Below are 17,050 nucleotides of genomic sequence, written 5' to 3'. Positions count from 1 at the left end.
TCGTGCCATCCTGTGGGCAGAGTTAAGACCTCCTACCCACATGGATTCTCCCACATAAGTCTCCTTATACCCCTGGGAGGGTTAATAACAGCGATTCTTAGATGTAGAAACTGAGGCACAAAGAGGGAGGGTAAACCCAACATCAAACCACTGCCAAGAGTTAGGGCCAAGATACAAACTCTGGCAGTCTGACACCAGAGCCACAAACTAGTATACTATAACGGAGGGCAGACAGTTGTTGAGTTCAACTGCAGCACGAGGGAGTGAGGCTAGACGTCAGGAAGGACTTCTTGTCGAGCAGGGACTCTGGACCTAGACCTTGGATCTAGTCTTCCCATAAGTCGGATGAACCAAATAAGAAGGGAGTTGGGGAAGAGGAAAGTGGGGAGACATCCCGAGGGAAGGACGGGCAGACAGGCGGCAGGACAGGGCTCAGAGTGGCGTGGACAGTGGCAGGCACGGACTCGAACTTGCATACGAGGCCTCCGGAGCTGGATGGCGCGCAGAGAAGGGAGACGCTGGGCGCGGGCGGGGCGGATTAGCAAGGCGCGGGGCGCCCAGGTGGGCTTGGGGGCGGGGCGCCGCGCTCCGGAAAGTTCCACAGGTCCTGGGGCAGCGGGATCCGCGGCGGGTGCGACGGGCGGGGCCCTCCCGGGCGGGCGGCACTAATCCGCCCGCATTGTTCCGGGAGCTCGGGCCGCGTCCGGGCGCTCGCTGCCCGGGGCGAGCGGCGCGGCGGGAGGGCTCCGCGGGACCGGGCGGGCTGCCGGGGACGTGCGTGCGGCCGGGGCCGCCAAACCCGCCCGCGCGGGTCGCTCTGCCACTTCTCAACTGGGTGACTTAGGGGAAGTAACTCGATATTTCCGAGTCGCCAGTTCTTCATTTAAAGTGGGAGTTCAGAAGGCTTCACTCCCGGGCTGGGGGAGGGATCGAGTTAGACGGGACCAGGGACGCGCCCAGGCTCTGCCAACGGCAAAGGACGTTCAACTGGTGGGCGCGGGGGAGAGGCAGGGCGCAGGGTTTGAGGACAGTCTGGGATTCCAGCCCCGAGGGACCTTTATTTTTCTCAGCCCTATCTGTAAAACGGGTCAGGAAGTCTTGAGCCGGAGGCCTCAACGCCTAGCCTCTGCTTTGCCCACTAGCTTCGGGTGAGCCTGGGGCCTCCAGCTGGAATCTTGGCGTTGCCCCTGGCCGGGGGTCAGCTGGGGAGTGCGCGGGGGCTCCCCAGTGTTCAGCGGGGCATAAGGGAGTTGAGCCGCTGGGGCGAGCAGGGACAGGAGGTCTTGATGTGAGAGGGAGGGCTGTCTGGGATGGGGTGGTGACTGAATGCAGGGGCCTTTTCCATCTCACCCCAGACACACCCTGCCTGATCGTCTGTGGGAATAAAGGGAGCAGACAAGCCTCCAGCTAAGCAAACAGTGCTCAGAGCCGCGGTGGCTCCTCCTGCTCTGGTGCCTGGCTCCTTCCCACCTGCGTGTCCGCCTGCTCCCACTCCGCCTGCTCCCACTCCGCCCAGCCCTTCGGTGGCCCTGGCCGGGAGCTCAGGGATTTCCCAGCGTGTGGAGGGAGGGGTAGCTCCCAGCCTTCCTACCCAGCGCTCTGCTCTGAAGAGAGGTTGCACTCCCCCTCCAAGGGGCTCCCAGACTGATAAGACAGACGGTTCACCCCCACACACTGAAAGGGTGCCCTTCTAGACTGAGTGAGACCACAAGGCCCGGCGGAGACACTGGTGAGTCAGAGACCCAAGTGTGGCAGGACTGACTGAATGAACAAGTCCTCCAATGCACAGCCACTGTGGCTTTCTTTCTCTGGGTTTATCCAGACCCCTCCCGCATCAGATCCGTCTGACTTGTCTGTCCCTCTGGCCCCGGGGCCTTTGTATGGGATGCCTCACCCTTCCATTGTGGTGCAGAAAATGGACCTTGAAGCTGTGTATGTGACAGAGACCCGTAATTGGGAGCTATGGAGGAGCTCTAGACTGTTTGGGGAGATCGGTTACACGAAGGAGCCATTTGAGACCAGGAGATGACAGTTTGTAATCTAAGACAGGATTGTGTGACTTGACTTTGTGACCGAACCCTTAGAGATTACAGCCCAAAGGCCACAGGGGGATTAGTCTGAGAGGAAGCCCTAGGACACTCAAGTCCCAGTCCCAGTGCTTGTCACTCAGCCTGGTATTATTGTCTCCTCTCTGGCCATTGTCCCCACTGGAGTTGGCTCTTTGAGGACAGGGAGCATACTTGTGCTAGGCTTTATCAAACACAGTGCCTGTTATATAGTAAGTGCTCAGTAAATGCTTCTTGACAAGGCAGATGGCTGCTTGATGAGGTGGATCATGCAAGGTTGGAAGCTTCCTAGAGGACGAGGCACTAGCACGGGCCTCAGTGCCGTGGGTGGTGACGCTGGCAGGTGGTGCTTGTTGGTGATTTACCACGTGCTAGGCACCTGCTAAGCACTTTACCAGGAAGGAAAACAAGACAGAAGTGAAGTAACTTCCCACAGTCACATGACCGACGGGTAAGCAGCGGAGCTGGAGGCAGACTCGGCCTTCGCATGACGGAGGCCGTATTGCTGCTGTTAGCAGAGTGCCGTGTGATGAGGGACGTGTTCCGGGGCCGCGTCCTCCGTGGCAGTTCCCTTGGGCTGCCTGTGGCGACTGAGCCCTGAAGTGTGTTTAGTGCAGCTGAGGAGCTGAATTTTCCACTCGTGATGAATCTAGGTGGCCACCTGTGGCTCCTGACCTTGCCATTCCTTTCTTTGGGCCATGCGGGTCTGGGCTGTCTCCAGAGAGGAGGCAGGGAGGGGAGAGGTCCAGAGCAGCCGCCTGGCTTCGGGGCCTCCAGAGGCTCTGCCCCTCAGGCTGGCGGGCTGTTACCAGGTCACACTGTGGCCTCCCTGGCGGGGTCTGAGAGGTCGGGTCCCTTTAAGGTCTCTGACTGTGGGTGGCATGGCTGGGTTAGGAGGGAGGAGCCATGCAGGAACCACACGTGCATTACGCAATCCCCAGGCAGCTTTGCTCTTGAGCGCGGCCGCCTGGCTCTGCGCACGCACGGCTGGGGACAGCAGCTTCGCAGGCTCTCAGAGGACCTGAGTACTGGCCCCGGGGCAGGAGCAACTCCTTGATTTGACCTGCTGTAGCCCTTTTTTTTTTTTTTTTAATTGTAAGATAGATATTTTTATTCTATTTCATAGGTGAGAAGACAGAGACAGAGAGTTTACGTAACTTCCCCAAGATTACATAGCTCCTACTGTAACTGAGCTCAGACTCATCCAGTGATTACACATGCCCAGGGCTCTGCTGTAGCCCTTTTGCCTGGGACTCAGGCAGTGCCGACCCCTCCAACTTAGCAGCTTTACCCAGCAGAGCCCGAGATGTCCCCTGAGCCATAGATGGACCCAGCTCCCTCCCAAAGGGATTTCCCTACAGTGCTGAGGGTCACGGCCAGCACCACACCCGGGCTTCTCCTCGTCCCTCTGCCCAGGCACGCAGGCCCATGGCCTGCCACCAAATGAACCCCTCTCTGTAAGAAGCAGCTGAATTTGGGGCCTATGAAGCTAACCCACCATTGCCCACATCTAGCATTTTTGAGTGGGAGGGACCTCTCCTGGGTGCTGTCCCTTCCTTGGCCTCCTTTGTCTGTCACCAGACTTCGAGGGGACCCACACAGGCACATGCCAGTGAAGCCATTCTCTGACTACCTGGGGAAAAATACTACTTTTCTTTTCTCTCTTCTGGCTTTAGGAACATCTCTATTCCCCTGCCTTTATCCCTCCCAGTCCCACATGAATGAATTGGGTCACCTGGTGACGCCTCTGGGCTCTGGGTTTCCAGCCTTGCCCCAGTTCAGTCTGACCTGCCCAACCTCACCTTTGCCTGGCAACTATCAGGACCCTCCCTCCCCACCCACAGACACCCCCAGTCCAGGCCTTCAGCCTCTCTCTCCTCACCCCTCACCACCAGGTCCCCAAACACAAGCCTTCCCACCACTCCAGGCAGGCTGGAGACATTCTTGTTACCAACAAGGGAGCCAAGAAATGACAAAATAAAGCAATAGCCCTTTTATTTCAAAATACAGCGTTGTTCTCACATAGGACTTTGTGCAAAGCTTAAGAGAACGGTCTGTGCTGTTATGTGGATGGAGAGGGAGACTTGTTCCAGATTGAAGCACACTCCCTAGTTTGGAAAGTGTTGAAAACCACAAAATTCCAAAAGAACGTTGTGGCGACTTGTGTCTTTGGAATCTCAAAGAAGATAGCTGGTATCCAAATTATCTGTGATAGGAAGCATCAGCTCAGGGAATAAACGGGACAGAGGAGACTGGTTAAAAAATTGAAGATAAAGCCGGACACAGTGGCATGTACCTGTAATCCCAGCTCCTGGGAGGCTGAGGCAGGAGGATTGCAAATTGGAGGCCAGCTTGGAAAACTTAGTGAGACTGTGACACAAAATAAAAAATGAAAATGTTCAGGGATGTGACTCAGTGGTAGAATGTTTCTCCAGTACCCTCCCCTGCAAAAGAAAAGGATCTATCTGGTGGGTAGAAAGAGCATCCATCTGGTTGGTTGGTTTGAGATAGTGTCTTCCTATATTGCCCTGACTGGTCCCAAACCCCTGGGCTCAAGCAATGCTCTTTCCTCAGCCTTCTGAGAAGCTGGCACTATGGGCATTCACTATCACCCCACTCCTTCTGGGTTTTAAGAGACCAAATATAACCCCCACTGTGCCATTAACTTGCTGTGTGACCTTAGGTGCCTCTGGCCCTCTCTGGATCTGTTCTGTACTGGTAAATTGAAGGCGTGTAGGTAAAGGCCCTGCCATTGAGCAGGTGTTTGCAAAGGCATGGGTGGTTTATTTATTTTATCTTTATGCAGCACTGGAGATGGAACCCGGGTCCTGGGGCATGCGAGGCAAGTGCTTTACCATGGAGCTAGAGGCAGGAGGCGTCTTCACTGGTCACAATAACCAGGAGATGCTCCCAGCACTTATGAGCAAGGTCAGGGTGCTGAAGCGGAGCAGTGAGTGGGACAGACCTCCCTGACCAGTGAAGAACTAACTGCCTGGTCCATGGTAGGTGCCTTCTGCTCTGGACTCCCATCTGTGAGATGCTCTTGTCTCATGTGCCTCCCACCCACATTTCTGCCCAGGAAGCCCACCTGTGGGCTCTTTCCGTTGGTGTCGGTGACTCGTGTGCGCTCTAGAACTTAATCCAGAGAGGGGCTGCAGGAGCATTTTGCAAACCACAAAGTAGAATCCAAGTGCGGGTGTTGTTGTTCATTTGTGAATCAACACTCCTTCCCAGGAACCTGCAGACACCTCTGTCTCCCCCAGGGCCCAGCGCCAAAGCAGCTAGCGGCACAGCAGGGATCCTCGGGACGGATGGAACCAGATCCCCAGCTTCCAAATTTGGTGTTCTTTCCTCTTTTGACCTCATTACCTGCCTCTCTGGGTGACAGAAATTCAGCAGGTGTTCTCTGGGCACCCAGTGGTCTCTGTGGCAGCCAGCCTGTCTACTGACCCCTCTCCGTGGGAGCCCCTAGCTCCCCGTTAGGCTCTTTCTATGCTGACCTACCTGCACCTTCTCAACCCCGAGCTGTCTCCCAGCTTGGAGGGGCATATGCCCAGCTCAGTGGCCCTCGTGGGGCAGGGTCACCACTGAACGTTCTTTTTTTTTAATTAATTTTTTTTATTTTTACAGACTGCATTTTGATTCATTGTACACAAATGGGGTACAACTTTTCATTTCTATGGTTGTACACAATGTAGATTCACACCATTCATGTAATCATACGTATACATAGGGTAATACTGTCTGTCTCGGTCTACTATCTTTCCTTGCCCCACCCCCCCGTCCCATTTTCCTCTACACCATCCAAAGTTCCTTCATTATTCTCTCCCCATCCCTGGCTAGACCCCCCCCCCTCGTTATGTATCATCATCAACTTATCAGAGTAAACTTTGGGCCTTTGGTGTTTTGGGCTTGGCCTATTTCACTTAGCATGATATTTTCCAACTTCATCCATTTACCAGCAAATGCCATAATTTTATTCTTCCTTATGGCTGAGTAATATTCCATTGTGTATATATACCACAGTTCCTTTATCCATTCATCAACTGAAGGGCATCTCGGTTGGTTCCACAATCTAGCTATTGTGAATTGAGCTGCTGTGAACATTGATGTGGCTGCATCACTATCGTATGCTGATTTTAAGTCCTTTGGGTATAAACCGAGGAGTGGGATAGCTGGGTCAAATGGTGGGTTCATTCCAAGTTTTCTGAGAAATCTCCACACTGCTTTCCAGAACCACTGAACATTCTTAAGCAGCCCACTGGGCCCTACCCAGAGATGGAGAACAGGGCCAGGAGAAACCCATGGCCTGTGTAGGGTCTGGAGGGCTTGTTTGGACAAGGACCACACTTTCACTTTCTCCAGAGGAGGCCAAATGATCAGAACATTACCAGTGACCTCTGTAGTAAGAGTCACCATTGATGGCACTGTTGACTTGGAATCAAGCCCTGAGTAGGTTGCTCCCAGAGGCTATACCCTTCAGCATCAATGGGAGGTCTTCAAACTAGACAGTGGGAAGAACTTCCTCAGAGTGAAAGCTGTCAGTCACAGGAACAGAAGCCGGGGAAAGGCATCATCTACGTTTGTAATGCTGGCCTTTGGTTTGGTTTCATCTTTAACCCAGGGTCTGGTGAAGCACTCTACCGCCAAGCTACACCCTGGCCCTGTGATGTATTTATTTGGATGTGTTTGAACACCCCTCCCTGCCAGGCATCCTGGTAGGACTAGAGGGTGCACAGATGACTGGATTAGTTCCCTGCCTTGAAGAAGCTTGTCATGAGCTGTGTCATTCTAGACTGATAATTGGAATCCAGTTGGCTGAGTCTGATAGTAGGGGTAAGGCACGTTTATAGAGACACATGCTTTTACATTTATTTCCTCACACACTCCACCTGACAGCTCTTGTCAGGTAAGTACTAGGATGACTCCCGTTTTACAGAGGAGAAAAAGCAGGCTTAGAGATGGGAAGTGACATGGACAGGGTCACACAGCCAGTTAGTGCTGTGCCAGGGTCAGGATAAAGGCAGGGGCAGTGCTAGACACTGGATCAAGAATTATTATCAAGTGAGGGTTTACGAAACATCCTTCGGATTCAGAGAATGCCATCCCAGCTCTGCCTGGGGAGGCGCGAAGCCTCACAGAGAGGGTGACACCTTGCCTGGGGACGGGGCTCATCTCCTGAGGCCTTTTCCTGAGGGTAGATCCCAGGTGTTCTTGCCATAACATGAATGAATGAGGGAATGAACAAATGAATGAGAATAAGAAGAGGAAAGGTTTGTGGGGTGATGCGTGTGTTATAAGCTTGACGGTGGGGATTACTTCCTAATGTGTGTGTATGTCCAATCATCCAGTTGTGCACCTTAAATATTGACAATAAAATTAAAAAAACTGACCTTTTCCTGGTTGCAGAGATGGACAGCCTGAGCCTCAGTAAAGACAGTGGAAAAGGGGGTCCTGCATCTTGGTCCTCTTCTCCAGGGTAGAGGTGTCCTTCCAGGCCCACCCCAGCAGGACCCAAGGATTCGTCCTTCACTGTTTCTTTCTTCGAAGGAAAATTTCAAGTAGACCCAGTTCTGCAGGGGCCCTCGCTTATCAGCCAGATTGCCTCGGAGCTTCTCCTGTTCCCTGTGGAACGTGGGCTTTGCTGTTCTCTGCCCTCTCCATTCCCCAGCATCCCCCCCTTCTTATCAAACCTGTTCCTGTCTCCATGGTGACACCACCTCACCCAGCTACCTTGGGTGGTCCAGTTACCTCACAAGATGAAGCTCTGAGAACATTTTCCTAATGTGCAGCCAGAAACTTCCGCTTCCTGTGCCCAGGGCTGCCCCTCTCAGCTCTCCCCTCCCACCAGCCTTGCTCCGTCAACACCCTCCCCCGCCACCCCCACCTCATCATGGCTGCGTCCAGCCAAGAGGACACAGAACTTGTCTGTGTATCCTGAGGGCTGCCAGGACCGGATAATGGCAAGCCATCCTTTGAAGCACTGGCTTTTCAGTCCAGAATAGCTGTTTGAGGGGCCCAGTGCAAAATGAAAATGGAGTGCCTCTTGTCCAAAAATTAGTAAGAATTTCAAAATGGCAATAGCAGAGAATCAAGCTTGGGCCCTTCTGAGCAGGGGGCCCTGTGCAGCAGCAGAGGCCATGTGCTCATGAAGTCAGCTCTGGAGACGTGTGTGTGTGTGTGTGTGTGTGTGTGTGTGTGTGTGTGGTGGTCTCAGGGTAGTGGTGGTGGAGCAGAGTTTGAGTTTAGGCCTTTGGTGTCCAATTCAGCCATAAGTTAGACCTTAAAACAGAATCCCTAGGCATTTGTTCCCTCACGGGGGTCAGAGATAGACTGGAGGGGAGACCAGAGGCCAAGAAAAGGAACAGGCTTGTCCAAGGTCACACAGCCAAAAAAAGGTTTTCCGACTTAAAGGGGAAGACTTGGGTGAGCTTTTGTCTTTATGATAGGTGGATGCTTCGGGAAAGTCTGATGCTCTTTAACAGTCCAGCACTCCATAATGCACGTGTACAGACACACGCTTGTGCCTTCGCAGGCGACACACACCTGTGTGAGCACATCCAAGAGCCTGTGTGCTCCAGCACACGCCCCCTCCTTGTAGGTACTTACAAGCTCATCCAGCCATGTCAGTTAGCCACAACTAGACTCAGGCACCCAAGAATCAGGGTGCCCTCTTACCTCCCCTGGGTTCGGGCATGGCCCCCACGTCTGAGCTGTGTCCTCTGGGTTGCACAGCTGGCCTCCCAGGACAGTCCTAGGTCAGAACAACCCACTTGGTAGAGCAGACCCTTGTTAGCAGTTTCTGCATGTCGATCCCTCCCTATCCCAGGGCCCAGAGCCTCTTGCCAGTGCCCTTAGCCCTCCTAGGGCCTGTGGCATCCGCTGGAGGATCTAGGCTTTGAAATCTCCGCTTGCCCGGCTCTCTCAGCTCTGCACATTCCTCTTCCTTCCCTTGCCTGGCACCAGCCTCACCCTTCTTCCTTTGGTGAGAGGCCGGGCCTGAATGGACCCCCCACCAGACCATTGAAACCGCCCTCCATGCCCCACCCTGGCCCCTCTCCTGAGCACGCAGCTGAGCAGCCCGCTGTCTTGGGGCAGGATACGGATACGGAGGCGGAGGTGGGGGTTCAGGCCCCTCCTCCCAGGGGAGAACAATGAGGCCGCTTGTCAGGGTGGGGGCCGTGGAGCAGCATCAGAGCCTCCGAGTGCGGCCCCTGGAGGGACAGCTGAGTGATGAGGCCTGAGTCACATGCCCCACGTGCTCCTTGAACTCCCGCTTGGGTGCCTGTCGAGACACATCCAGAAATGCACAGGGTAAATATTTAGAGGTAATCATTTTCGTGGCACCTACCAGCTCCCTCCTCACTGAGGATGAGCCTGGCCCCGGGCTCCAGGGGCAGGAATGGAATCAGACCAGCATCTGCAGCCTGGGCGTCACTTCCGCCTGCCATGGTCCAGGGCAGCCTCCATCTTCACGCGTCAGATGTAGCCGGAGGCTGGAGGATGAAGCCTGGAAACATCCTGGGAACCAAAGGAACCCTCTTGCTGTTGATGTTCTCCTGTCTTCCACTGTGACCATCAGCCCACCGTGGCCTCCACCGAGCCCTGTTTCTAGACCTGGCAGGCAGACCTGGCTCTTCTGTTTCCACAGGGGCTCAGGGAGGGAACTCTGGGCAAGGACCAGCTCCGCATTTAGCACGCCAGTTCCTTAGCTCCCCCTGCCCGGAACATCTTCCTTCCTTAGAGGACGTGGAGTCTGGAGCCCAAGCTTTATCAAAGATAAAGCATTTGAGACTAAACAGTCTTTTTATAGACTGGAACTGGGCTCCCCAGCACGCGTCCCCGCCACCCAGCCAGCCTCTCCCTACACACACATAAGGCAACACATTTCTTGGGGGGGAAATGGAGGCACATGTTTGAGGGCGCATGTGCATTCCCAGAGCAGGGAGAAGGTCTGCGGGTGCTGCCCAGGGACGGGGTAGTCTGGTCTGGACTCACCTCTGCTCACCCGGGAAGGGGACAGGCAGAGGTGAGGTGCAGCTGTTAGGAGTTTGAAATAGGATGGAACCCAGAATCATCGGACACACAGGCAGCCTCCGAGAAGACAATGCTAACAAGAGCCAGGACCTGCAAACAAAGTCCTAGACTCCTCCCCACCTACCTCCAGGCCTGTGGGGCTGGGACTCTAGCCCACAGGCCACTGAGGGAAAGGTGGAAGGAAGAAGGCAAATATTTATTGGGTTTGTCCTATTTATTAGGCAGTCTGTCAACATTAGTTCACTTGATCCTTACAAGGACCTAGCTAGTTGGTTTTATTTGTCTATAATAATAATAATTATTATTATTATTATTATTATTATTATTACTATTCATCTCATTTTTATGGCTGAGAAAATGGCTGGTCCTAGTGATCAAGAGCCCCAGGTTTGATAGGTAACTGTGGAGGAGAGACTGGACCTCAGGGCCTTTGACTGCAAAGCTCCCGTGCTTTTTTTTTTGTTTTCTTAAATGTAAAATGGAAGCTAGCCTGGGGTTGTTGTGAGGATTAAATGGGATTATTTGGATAAAGGTTAGCCAGTGCCCAGTACAGAGTGGGTCTCCAGTAAATGTCAGTATAATTATTGTGGTTAATTTGTTTGCAGGGCAAAAGACAGCAACGCTAAGAGCACTCACAGGGTCTCTTAGGTAACGTGGGAGGCTTAGAATGATCTAGGTCGTGAGTCCATGGAGGGACCCGGCAGAGGAGGGAGTCTAAACATCATCTGCACTAGGGACCCCTTCCTTCCTTCCTCTCTGAAATGCTACGAATTTTGCTCTAGCTCCTCTCTTTGTGGGGAGGTCAGTTTCCTTCATAGTCCCAAAAGCAGCTAGTCCCAGGAGAACCCTGCCAAGGAAGAGTGAAAGGCGGAGGGTGAACGGGAGACTGGACAGAGGGTGGCCCTGGGCCTGGCTCCCACCCAGCCTGGCTCTGACCATGGAGCTAGGAGGAAACGGGGGGGGGGGGGGGGACGGGGAGGGGGAGCCCCAAAAGGACCATGGGAACTTCTCCCCGCCCCGTGGGGGTGGGGCAGGACAGTGCAAAGGTGCTGATGGGCAGCTCACAGCCCCCTCCCCATTTTCTCTCCACGCAGAGACCTCAGCATGAACAACCTCACAGAGCTTCAGCCCGGCCTCTTCCGCCACCTGCGCTTCTTGGAGGAGCTGTGAGTGGATGCTTGGGGTGGGGGCGCAGCTCCTGCTGCCTCTAACAGCCCTAGGGACAGAGCTCCTCAGGAGGAGGGGGACTCAAAAGAAAGGGGCTTGGGAAGCCCAGGTTTTCTTGACAGTGCGTTCTGCTGACGGTGGCTCCAGGACGAGTCCTAGGGGGCAGTGCTGGGTCCACATGGAGGTCTGGACTCTGTCCTTCCTCCCTAAAACCTGTGCCACTTTGTGACTCTTCCTTTTTTTTTTTTTTTTTTTTTGCAGTCCCAGCGATCAAACTCAGGGGCTAACTACCAATGAGCCACATCTCCAGCCTTTTTATTTTTTATTTGAGACAGAGTCTCCCTGAGTTGTTTAGGGCCTCATTAAGTTGCTGAGGTTGGCCTCAAACCTGCAATCCTCCTGCCTCAGCCTCCCGAGCTGCTGGGATTCCAGGTGTGCACCACTGTGCCCAGCTCACTCCCTCTAATGGTCCACAGTTGCCCCTCTCCCCAGGGTCATCTTGGAGCTGCAGTCGAGCCTGACATCCAGCCCCCAGCCACTCTCTAGAGCTTAGTGGTTCTCGTTCTCTGAGATGTTGCTCACCTCCACCCTTCCTTCTCTATCCCCACTGCTACTGCCCCAGACATCTGGGGACACCAGCCTCCTGAGAGACAGATCTGCCTCCATTCTGATGTACTCTGTACAACTTCAAGATGCACCTCACCAGCTCAAGAGCCTTTGGTGGCTCCCCACAACCTGAAGGATCAACTTCTTATACCCTTCCCTACAACGTCCTCTTCCTTGGCAAAGTCCTCTCTGGGTGATCCCTCCCCATGATGTCATGCATGGCCTAGATCCTCCTGCCTGGCCTCACCCTCAATGGTGCGCAGGAGGAAGTCACCTGCTCCATTGGAGTGTGCATCTTGGCTTCTTTGGGAAGCCAGGTCATTCTGTTCCTAGTCTCTCTTTCCCCCAGATCCTTGGGATTCTACAAAGCTTTGCTTTAACTGCACAAGCTGTGGGCTCCTGGTCCTGGAACTGTTTCCCACCCCATCACCTCCCTCACCCCAACAGTGCTCCTCAAGGATGGAGGGGTCCAGCTCAGCATGCCTGTAATCCCAGCAGCTCGGGAGGCTGAGGCAGGAGGATCTCGAGTTCAAAGCCAGCTTCAGCAAAAGCAAGGTGCTAAGCCACTCAGTGAGACCCTGTCTCTGAATAAAATGCAAAATAGGACTGGGAGTGTGGCTCAGTGGTCGAGTGCCCCTGAGTTTAATCCACGGTACCCCACCCTCCAAAAAAGGATGGGGAGTCCATCACATCCCCAGGGCTGTGGTGAGGTTTGCAGACCAGTCCTCGTTGCATCCTCTGCGCAGAGGGCAAGCTCAAGGTGCCCCAGGGAAACAAGCCGAAAGTCCTTCCTGCCACCCTCAGGAAGTCGGCAGGGATAGCAAGCTGTGGGGGCAGCAGGGGAGCTGGCATTGTAACCACGGTGTCGGGACATTGTGTGTGGGAGCAGGCAGGGTGGGCGGAGCTGAGGAGGTGGGGAGGAGGGGAAGGACGAGGGGGAAGAGGGAGAGGAGGGGGAGAGGGAAGGGAAAGCCAGTTTCCAAGGAGGTGGACAGGGTCAAAGGCATTGGAGGGACTTTCCCAGGTGGAGGTGACAGCCTGTCAGGGGAACAAAAAGGAAGAGCAAAGACCCAAGTCCTCAGGAAAGGGGATGAAGAGCAGGGACAACCTAAGCGTCTAAGCCTGACTTTGTATCTCCTGCTCCTTGAGACAGGGCCAAACTACAGAACCCGCCCAGGCACAAGCCCTTCAGTAGAAACCAAGCTTGGTGACCTCAAATATCGGGATGCCTTTCCACACAGTTATTCTTTTAATAACAAATGTCAAGTAAAGAGACTTTTATTCGATTTTCTTTTTGGGGGTGGAATCCAACCCAGGGCTAGGCAAGCATTCTACCACTGAGCCATATCCCCAGCCTGAGATAATATTTTTAAAAACATAGCTCGTGCCATATGTCCGTACAATCTCCACATCTGTAGGCCTCGTAGGAGGGGGTGATAACATCCCTGGGGATGTATCTTCTGAGCCACCCACAGTTAACCTCTGCCCGATCAGGGGTGGGCATTTAGTGTATGTGTTGAGTATATTTTATGACATTTGCTCTTTTTAGAATTGATCCCCCTGTGACAGATGGCGAAATGCCTTAGTTAGACCAGAATGTCAAACTGATGCCCGCGCCCCATTTCCCAATGCCCCTGAGCTGGCAGGGGTGAGCTGTGTGGTGCAAGTCCTGGGGAGAGGCAGACTCGGCACCCCACCCCTTCACTGGTGACATGGGGCAGTGCAGGTCAGTGGTCAAGGGCAGGCTGTGAGTGGCCCAGGTCAGCCCAGGACAGGACTGTGGTGTGGAGTGAGCTCTGAAGGTCGTCAGATCCGGGAGAGCCCTGGGTCCTGGAAGGGAAGTGACTCGACTCCCTCCACCTCAGTTTCCTTGTGTGGAATTGCTCTTGTGAAGTTTAAGCCTAGCTTGGGGCTCCGTGGCAGAGCCCTTGCCTAGCACGTGCGAGGCCCTGGGTTTGATTCTCGGCCCTGCATATAAATAAATAAAGTTTCATTGAAACTGAAAAATAAATTTAAGCATAGCTAATCCCAAAAATCTGAAATCTGAAACTTTTTGACAACTGACCTGACGGCACCACAAGTGAACGATTCTGTGCCTGACCTCGTGTGACAAGTCACAACAGTCAAAGCCCAGGAGCACTAAAATCATTGTAGGGCTGGAGTTATAGCTAAGTGGTAGAGCACGTACTTAACATGCACAAGGCCCGGGGTTCCATCCGCAACGCCAAAACAAACAAGCAAAATTATTGTATGAAAGTGTTTTCGAGCCAGGTGCAGTAGTGCACGCCTCTAAACCCAGCAACTCAGGAGGATGAGGCAGGAGGATTGCAAGTTCAAGGCCAGCCTCAGAAACTTAACGAGACCCTAAGCAACTCAGTGAGATCCTGTCTCTAAATAAAATAGGAAAAAGGGCTGGGCATGTGGCTCAGTGGTTAGGCACCCCTGGGTTCCATCCTCAGTCCCAAAAACCAAACAAGCAAACAAAGCACCTTACAGGGTTTTATGAGAATTGAGATGACGTGTGTGGAGTATTAAACAGGTAGAGACCTCAATAAATGCCAGCTGTTACCACCACCACCCCCTCCCACATCCCAAGAGAGGAAGTAATGAAAGACACCCCCTCCTTAGGTTACCTGCCAACACCACTGACCTTTGTCTCTGATTTCCAGGCGTCTCTCTGGGAATCATCTCTCACATATTCCAGGACAAGCATTCTCTGGTCTCTACAGCCTGAAAATCCTGTAAGTATAGGTGCACCCCAGTTTACCTGAAGGTGCAGCAGAGAGACTCGTGGTCTAATGGAAGGTTTGCCACCTGAGTCTTGGTTTACCACTAATGTGCTTCTCATTTCCTGATCTCCACTGGGTTTTAGTTGTTCTTTTTGATACATACGACAGGAGAGTGCATTTTGACTTTATCTTCACTTTCATCTTCACTCATGATTTCCAGTTCTTGGCTCTGTCTTGTCTGCAACAAACTCGATGACTTGTAGACAAACGTTGAATCTCCTGATGGGCGTGGCACCCCTAGAGGGAAATGAAGTCTCTCTCTCTCTTTTTTTTTTTTTGGTTTTGTGCTGTGCCTAATGACCAAAGGCACGGGGCCTTGTGGGGCAGAGTTCAGATGCAGACCCCAGCGCCCTCCCTGAGACCCCTCAGGCCAGGAGAGGCAGAAGACTGTTTCCTGGGAGTTGGGGGGGGGGGGTGGAATCCTGATGGATTCTCTTTCTCCATTTTTCTTTTTGAGTCTCTGTGCCTTTAGCTCTGAGTTTCCGGTCACAAATCTTCTCCTTCAGCCTTCAGGCTGCTTCCTCCCAGTGCCTTTCACCTTCTCTTTGAAGCAAAAGGAAAGTGAGAGTTGGGGGGGACCTTGCCTTACTTACCTGGCTTTCCCTTGCCATTGGACTGATGATTCATTTGAGAGAAGAGAAGACTGAGGTACCATCTCCTCTCATCTCAATCCATGACTCACTTCATCCCAACTAATACTGTCCTCCCCGAGGCCTCCTTGTGTCCGTATGATGAGTGAGGGTAGCGGAGGTGGAAACACAGAATCTGAAGGTGGGTTTCCTGGGGAGGACCCCTACCCCAGGGATTGGTTTGGGAAGAAACTGAGGATCTTAGGGGGCTGATTCTGAAGCAAAAGAATGGTCATTTGGAGGTTTCCCTAAGGTGTTGAGCCTTTCTCCAGCTCTGTTACTCCTTCAGCCCCGACTACACTTGCAGGTTTTCTTTGTATAGTTGAGCAGGTTGTTGACTGCACAGGAGCATCTGCCTGAGGGGATAAGGGACTGAAATCCAGTTCTGTTCCCTGGCTTGATGCTGCACCCATTCAGAAAGAGATACCTTCTTCTAATTTTCTTAAAGTTGCTTTTGGACTAGGAGTGGCCCTTCCCACATGGTCCATGAACTGGCTTCCAACCAGCCAATAATCCACACCTAAGCACTTTCGCCGGGCACCTCTGGTCGCCAGCTCTCTCTCCATCTGCCTCTGATCTCTGGCTCTTGGGGCTCTCCTGACCTCTATCCCTCCTTCATTCTTTACTCTGCCCCTGGGTCCCGCCTGTCTCTGTCCCAGCCTCAGCCTCCTGTCTTGCCTCCTCTCTGGCCTCAGACCTTTCTCTCCCTCTCTGCCCCTCTGCGCCCTGCCTCTCCTGTCTCCTCTCTGCCTCTTCTCTCTCTCTTGCTCCCCATAACCACCATGTCCCGGGGGGTGGGGAAGTATTCTGAACCAGACGCGGGGTGCAGGCGGCCTGCTTGGTGGCATGTCTGTGCCCAGTGGCAGGCTCAGACCTGCAGCCGGATTAGAGAGCAGGGCTCTGTTTGCTGGGCCTTCAGAAGATGGGAGACTCACGTCCCGCTCCTAAGACTCTGGCTTAGAGATGAGCCTCCTCTTTCTTCTCTGCCTGCATTAGGCAATAAATCAAAGCCTAGGAGAAACCGCAGGGGCCCGCCACCCCCTTTCCACCCACGGCGCCTTGGCGCAGCCGCAGGGCAGCCGGGAGAGCAGAGGCCAGCCAGCCCATCCACCCCCATTCTGCCAGTGACCTCCGTTTGGCCACCACCTGCGTGTCCTTCCTCTGCCTGCAGACCTCTGCCTTAGGAAGGGGCATCCTCTCACTCCAGTGCTTCCAGAAGATTCCACAAGCATCCTGGCACCGTGACCTTCCCGGTGTCTGACGTTCCCTTGTCGCGGGTCTTTTTATTGTTTGGCTTTCAGACCTGCAAGAGAAATAGACGGTAGTGTGCACCCCCAGCCAGAGAGCCTCCTTTTGTTCCAGGGGTCCTCAGCCGCTTCCTGGTCTTCTCTATGTTGGGGACCTTCTCCGAACTGCAACTTCCTTTCTCCCAGGCCTAGTGGTTCCTGGGAGACACTCTGCCTCCTTTTTACCCTCCCAGAGGCAAAGGAGTCAATAAAGTGGATTCCCTCTCGGATCCTCTCTGAACTCTCTGAAGGGATGTTGGCAGCACCCCTCTCGTGTCCTCCCCCCATGCCAGCCCTGGAGTTCTCGCTAGGGCTTCGCCCGTCTCTGCTTTCTTGGATCAGGAGAGTTGGTCCCCACAGGAAGTGGCCAGCCCTGGGCTCCTTTCTGTCCAGACATCGGATTCCCTACCAGGCTCACTGCTGGTGCCGTCCCAAGGGAAGCCACAGTTCTTGCTGCCCCAAGCACATGG

General features: G+C 53.7%; 1 protein-coding gene across 4 annotated transcripts in view; it reads left to right on the top strand.

Annotated features, from left to right (window-relative positions):
• Lgr6 (leucine rich repeat containing G protein-coupled receptor 6) overlaps positions 1-17,050 on the top strand; it is a 118,974-nt gene that overhangs the window by 17,318 nt on the left and 84,606 nt on the right. For all 4 annotated transcript variants that reach the window (XM_047521690.1, XM_047521691.1, XM_047521689.1 and 1 more), the window contains exons 2-3: positions 11,198-11,269; positions 14,546-14,617. In XM_047521690.1, coding sequence (XP_047377646.1) covers positions 11,198-11,269; positions 14,546-14,617 — 144 coding nt within the window. The remainder of the gene's footprint in view (positions 1-11,197; positions 11,270-14,545; positions 14,618-17,050) is intronic.

The sequence above is a fragment of the Sciurus carolinensis genome, chromosome 12, assembly GCF_902686445.1.
Source record: "Sciurus carolinensis chromosome 12, mSciCar1.2, whole genome shotgun sequence".
NCBI lineage: Eukaryota > Metazoa > Chordata > Mammalia > Rodentia > Sciuridae > Sciurus > Sciurus carolinensis.
Note: the sequence above shows the minus strand (reverse complement) of the source record. Positions and strands in the feature narration are given on the sequence as shown.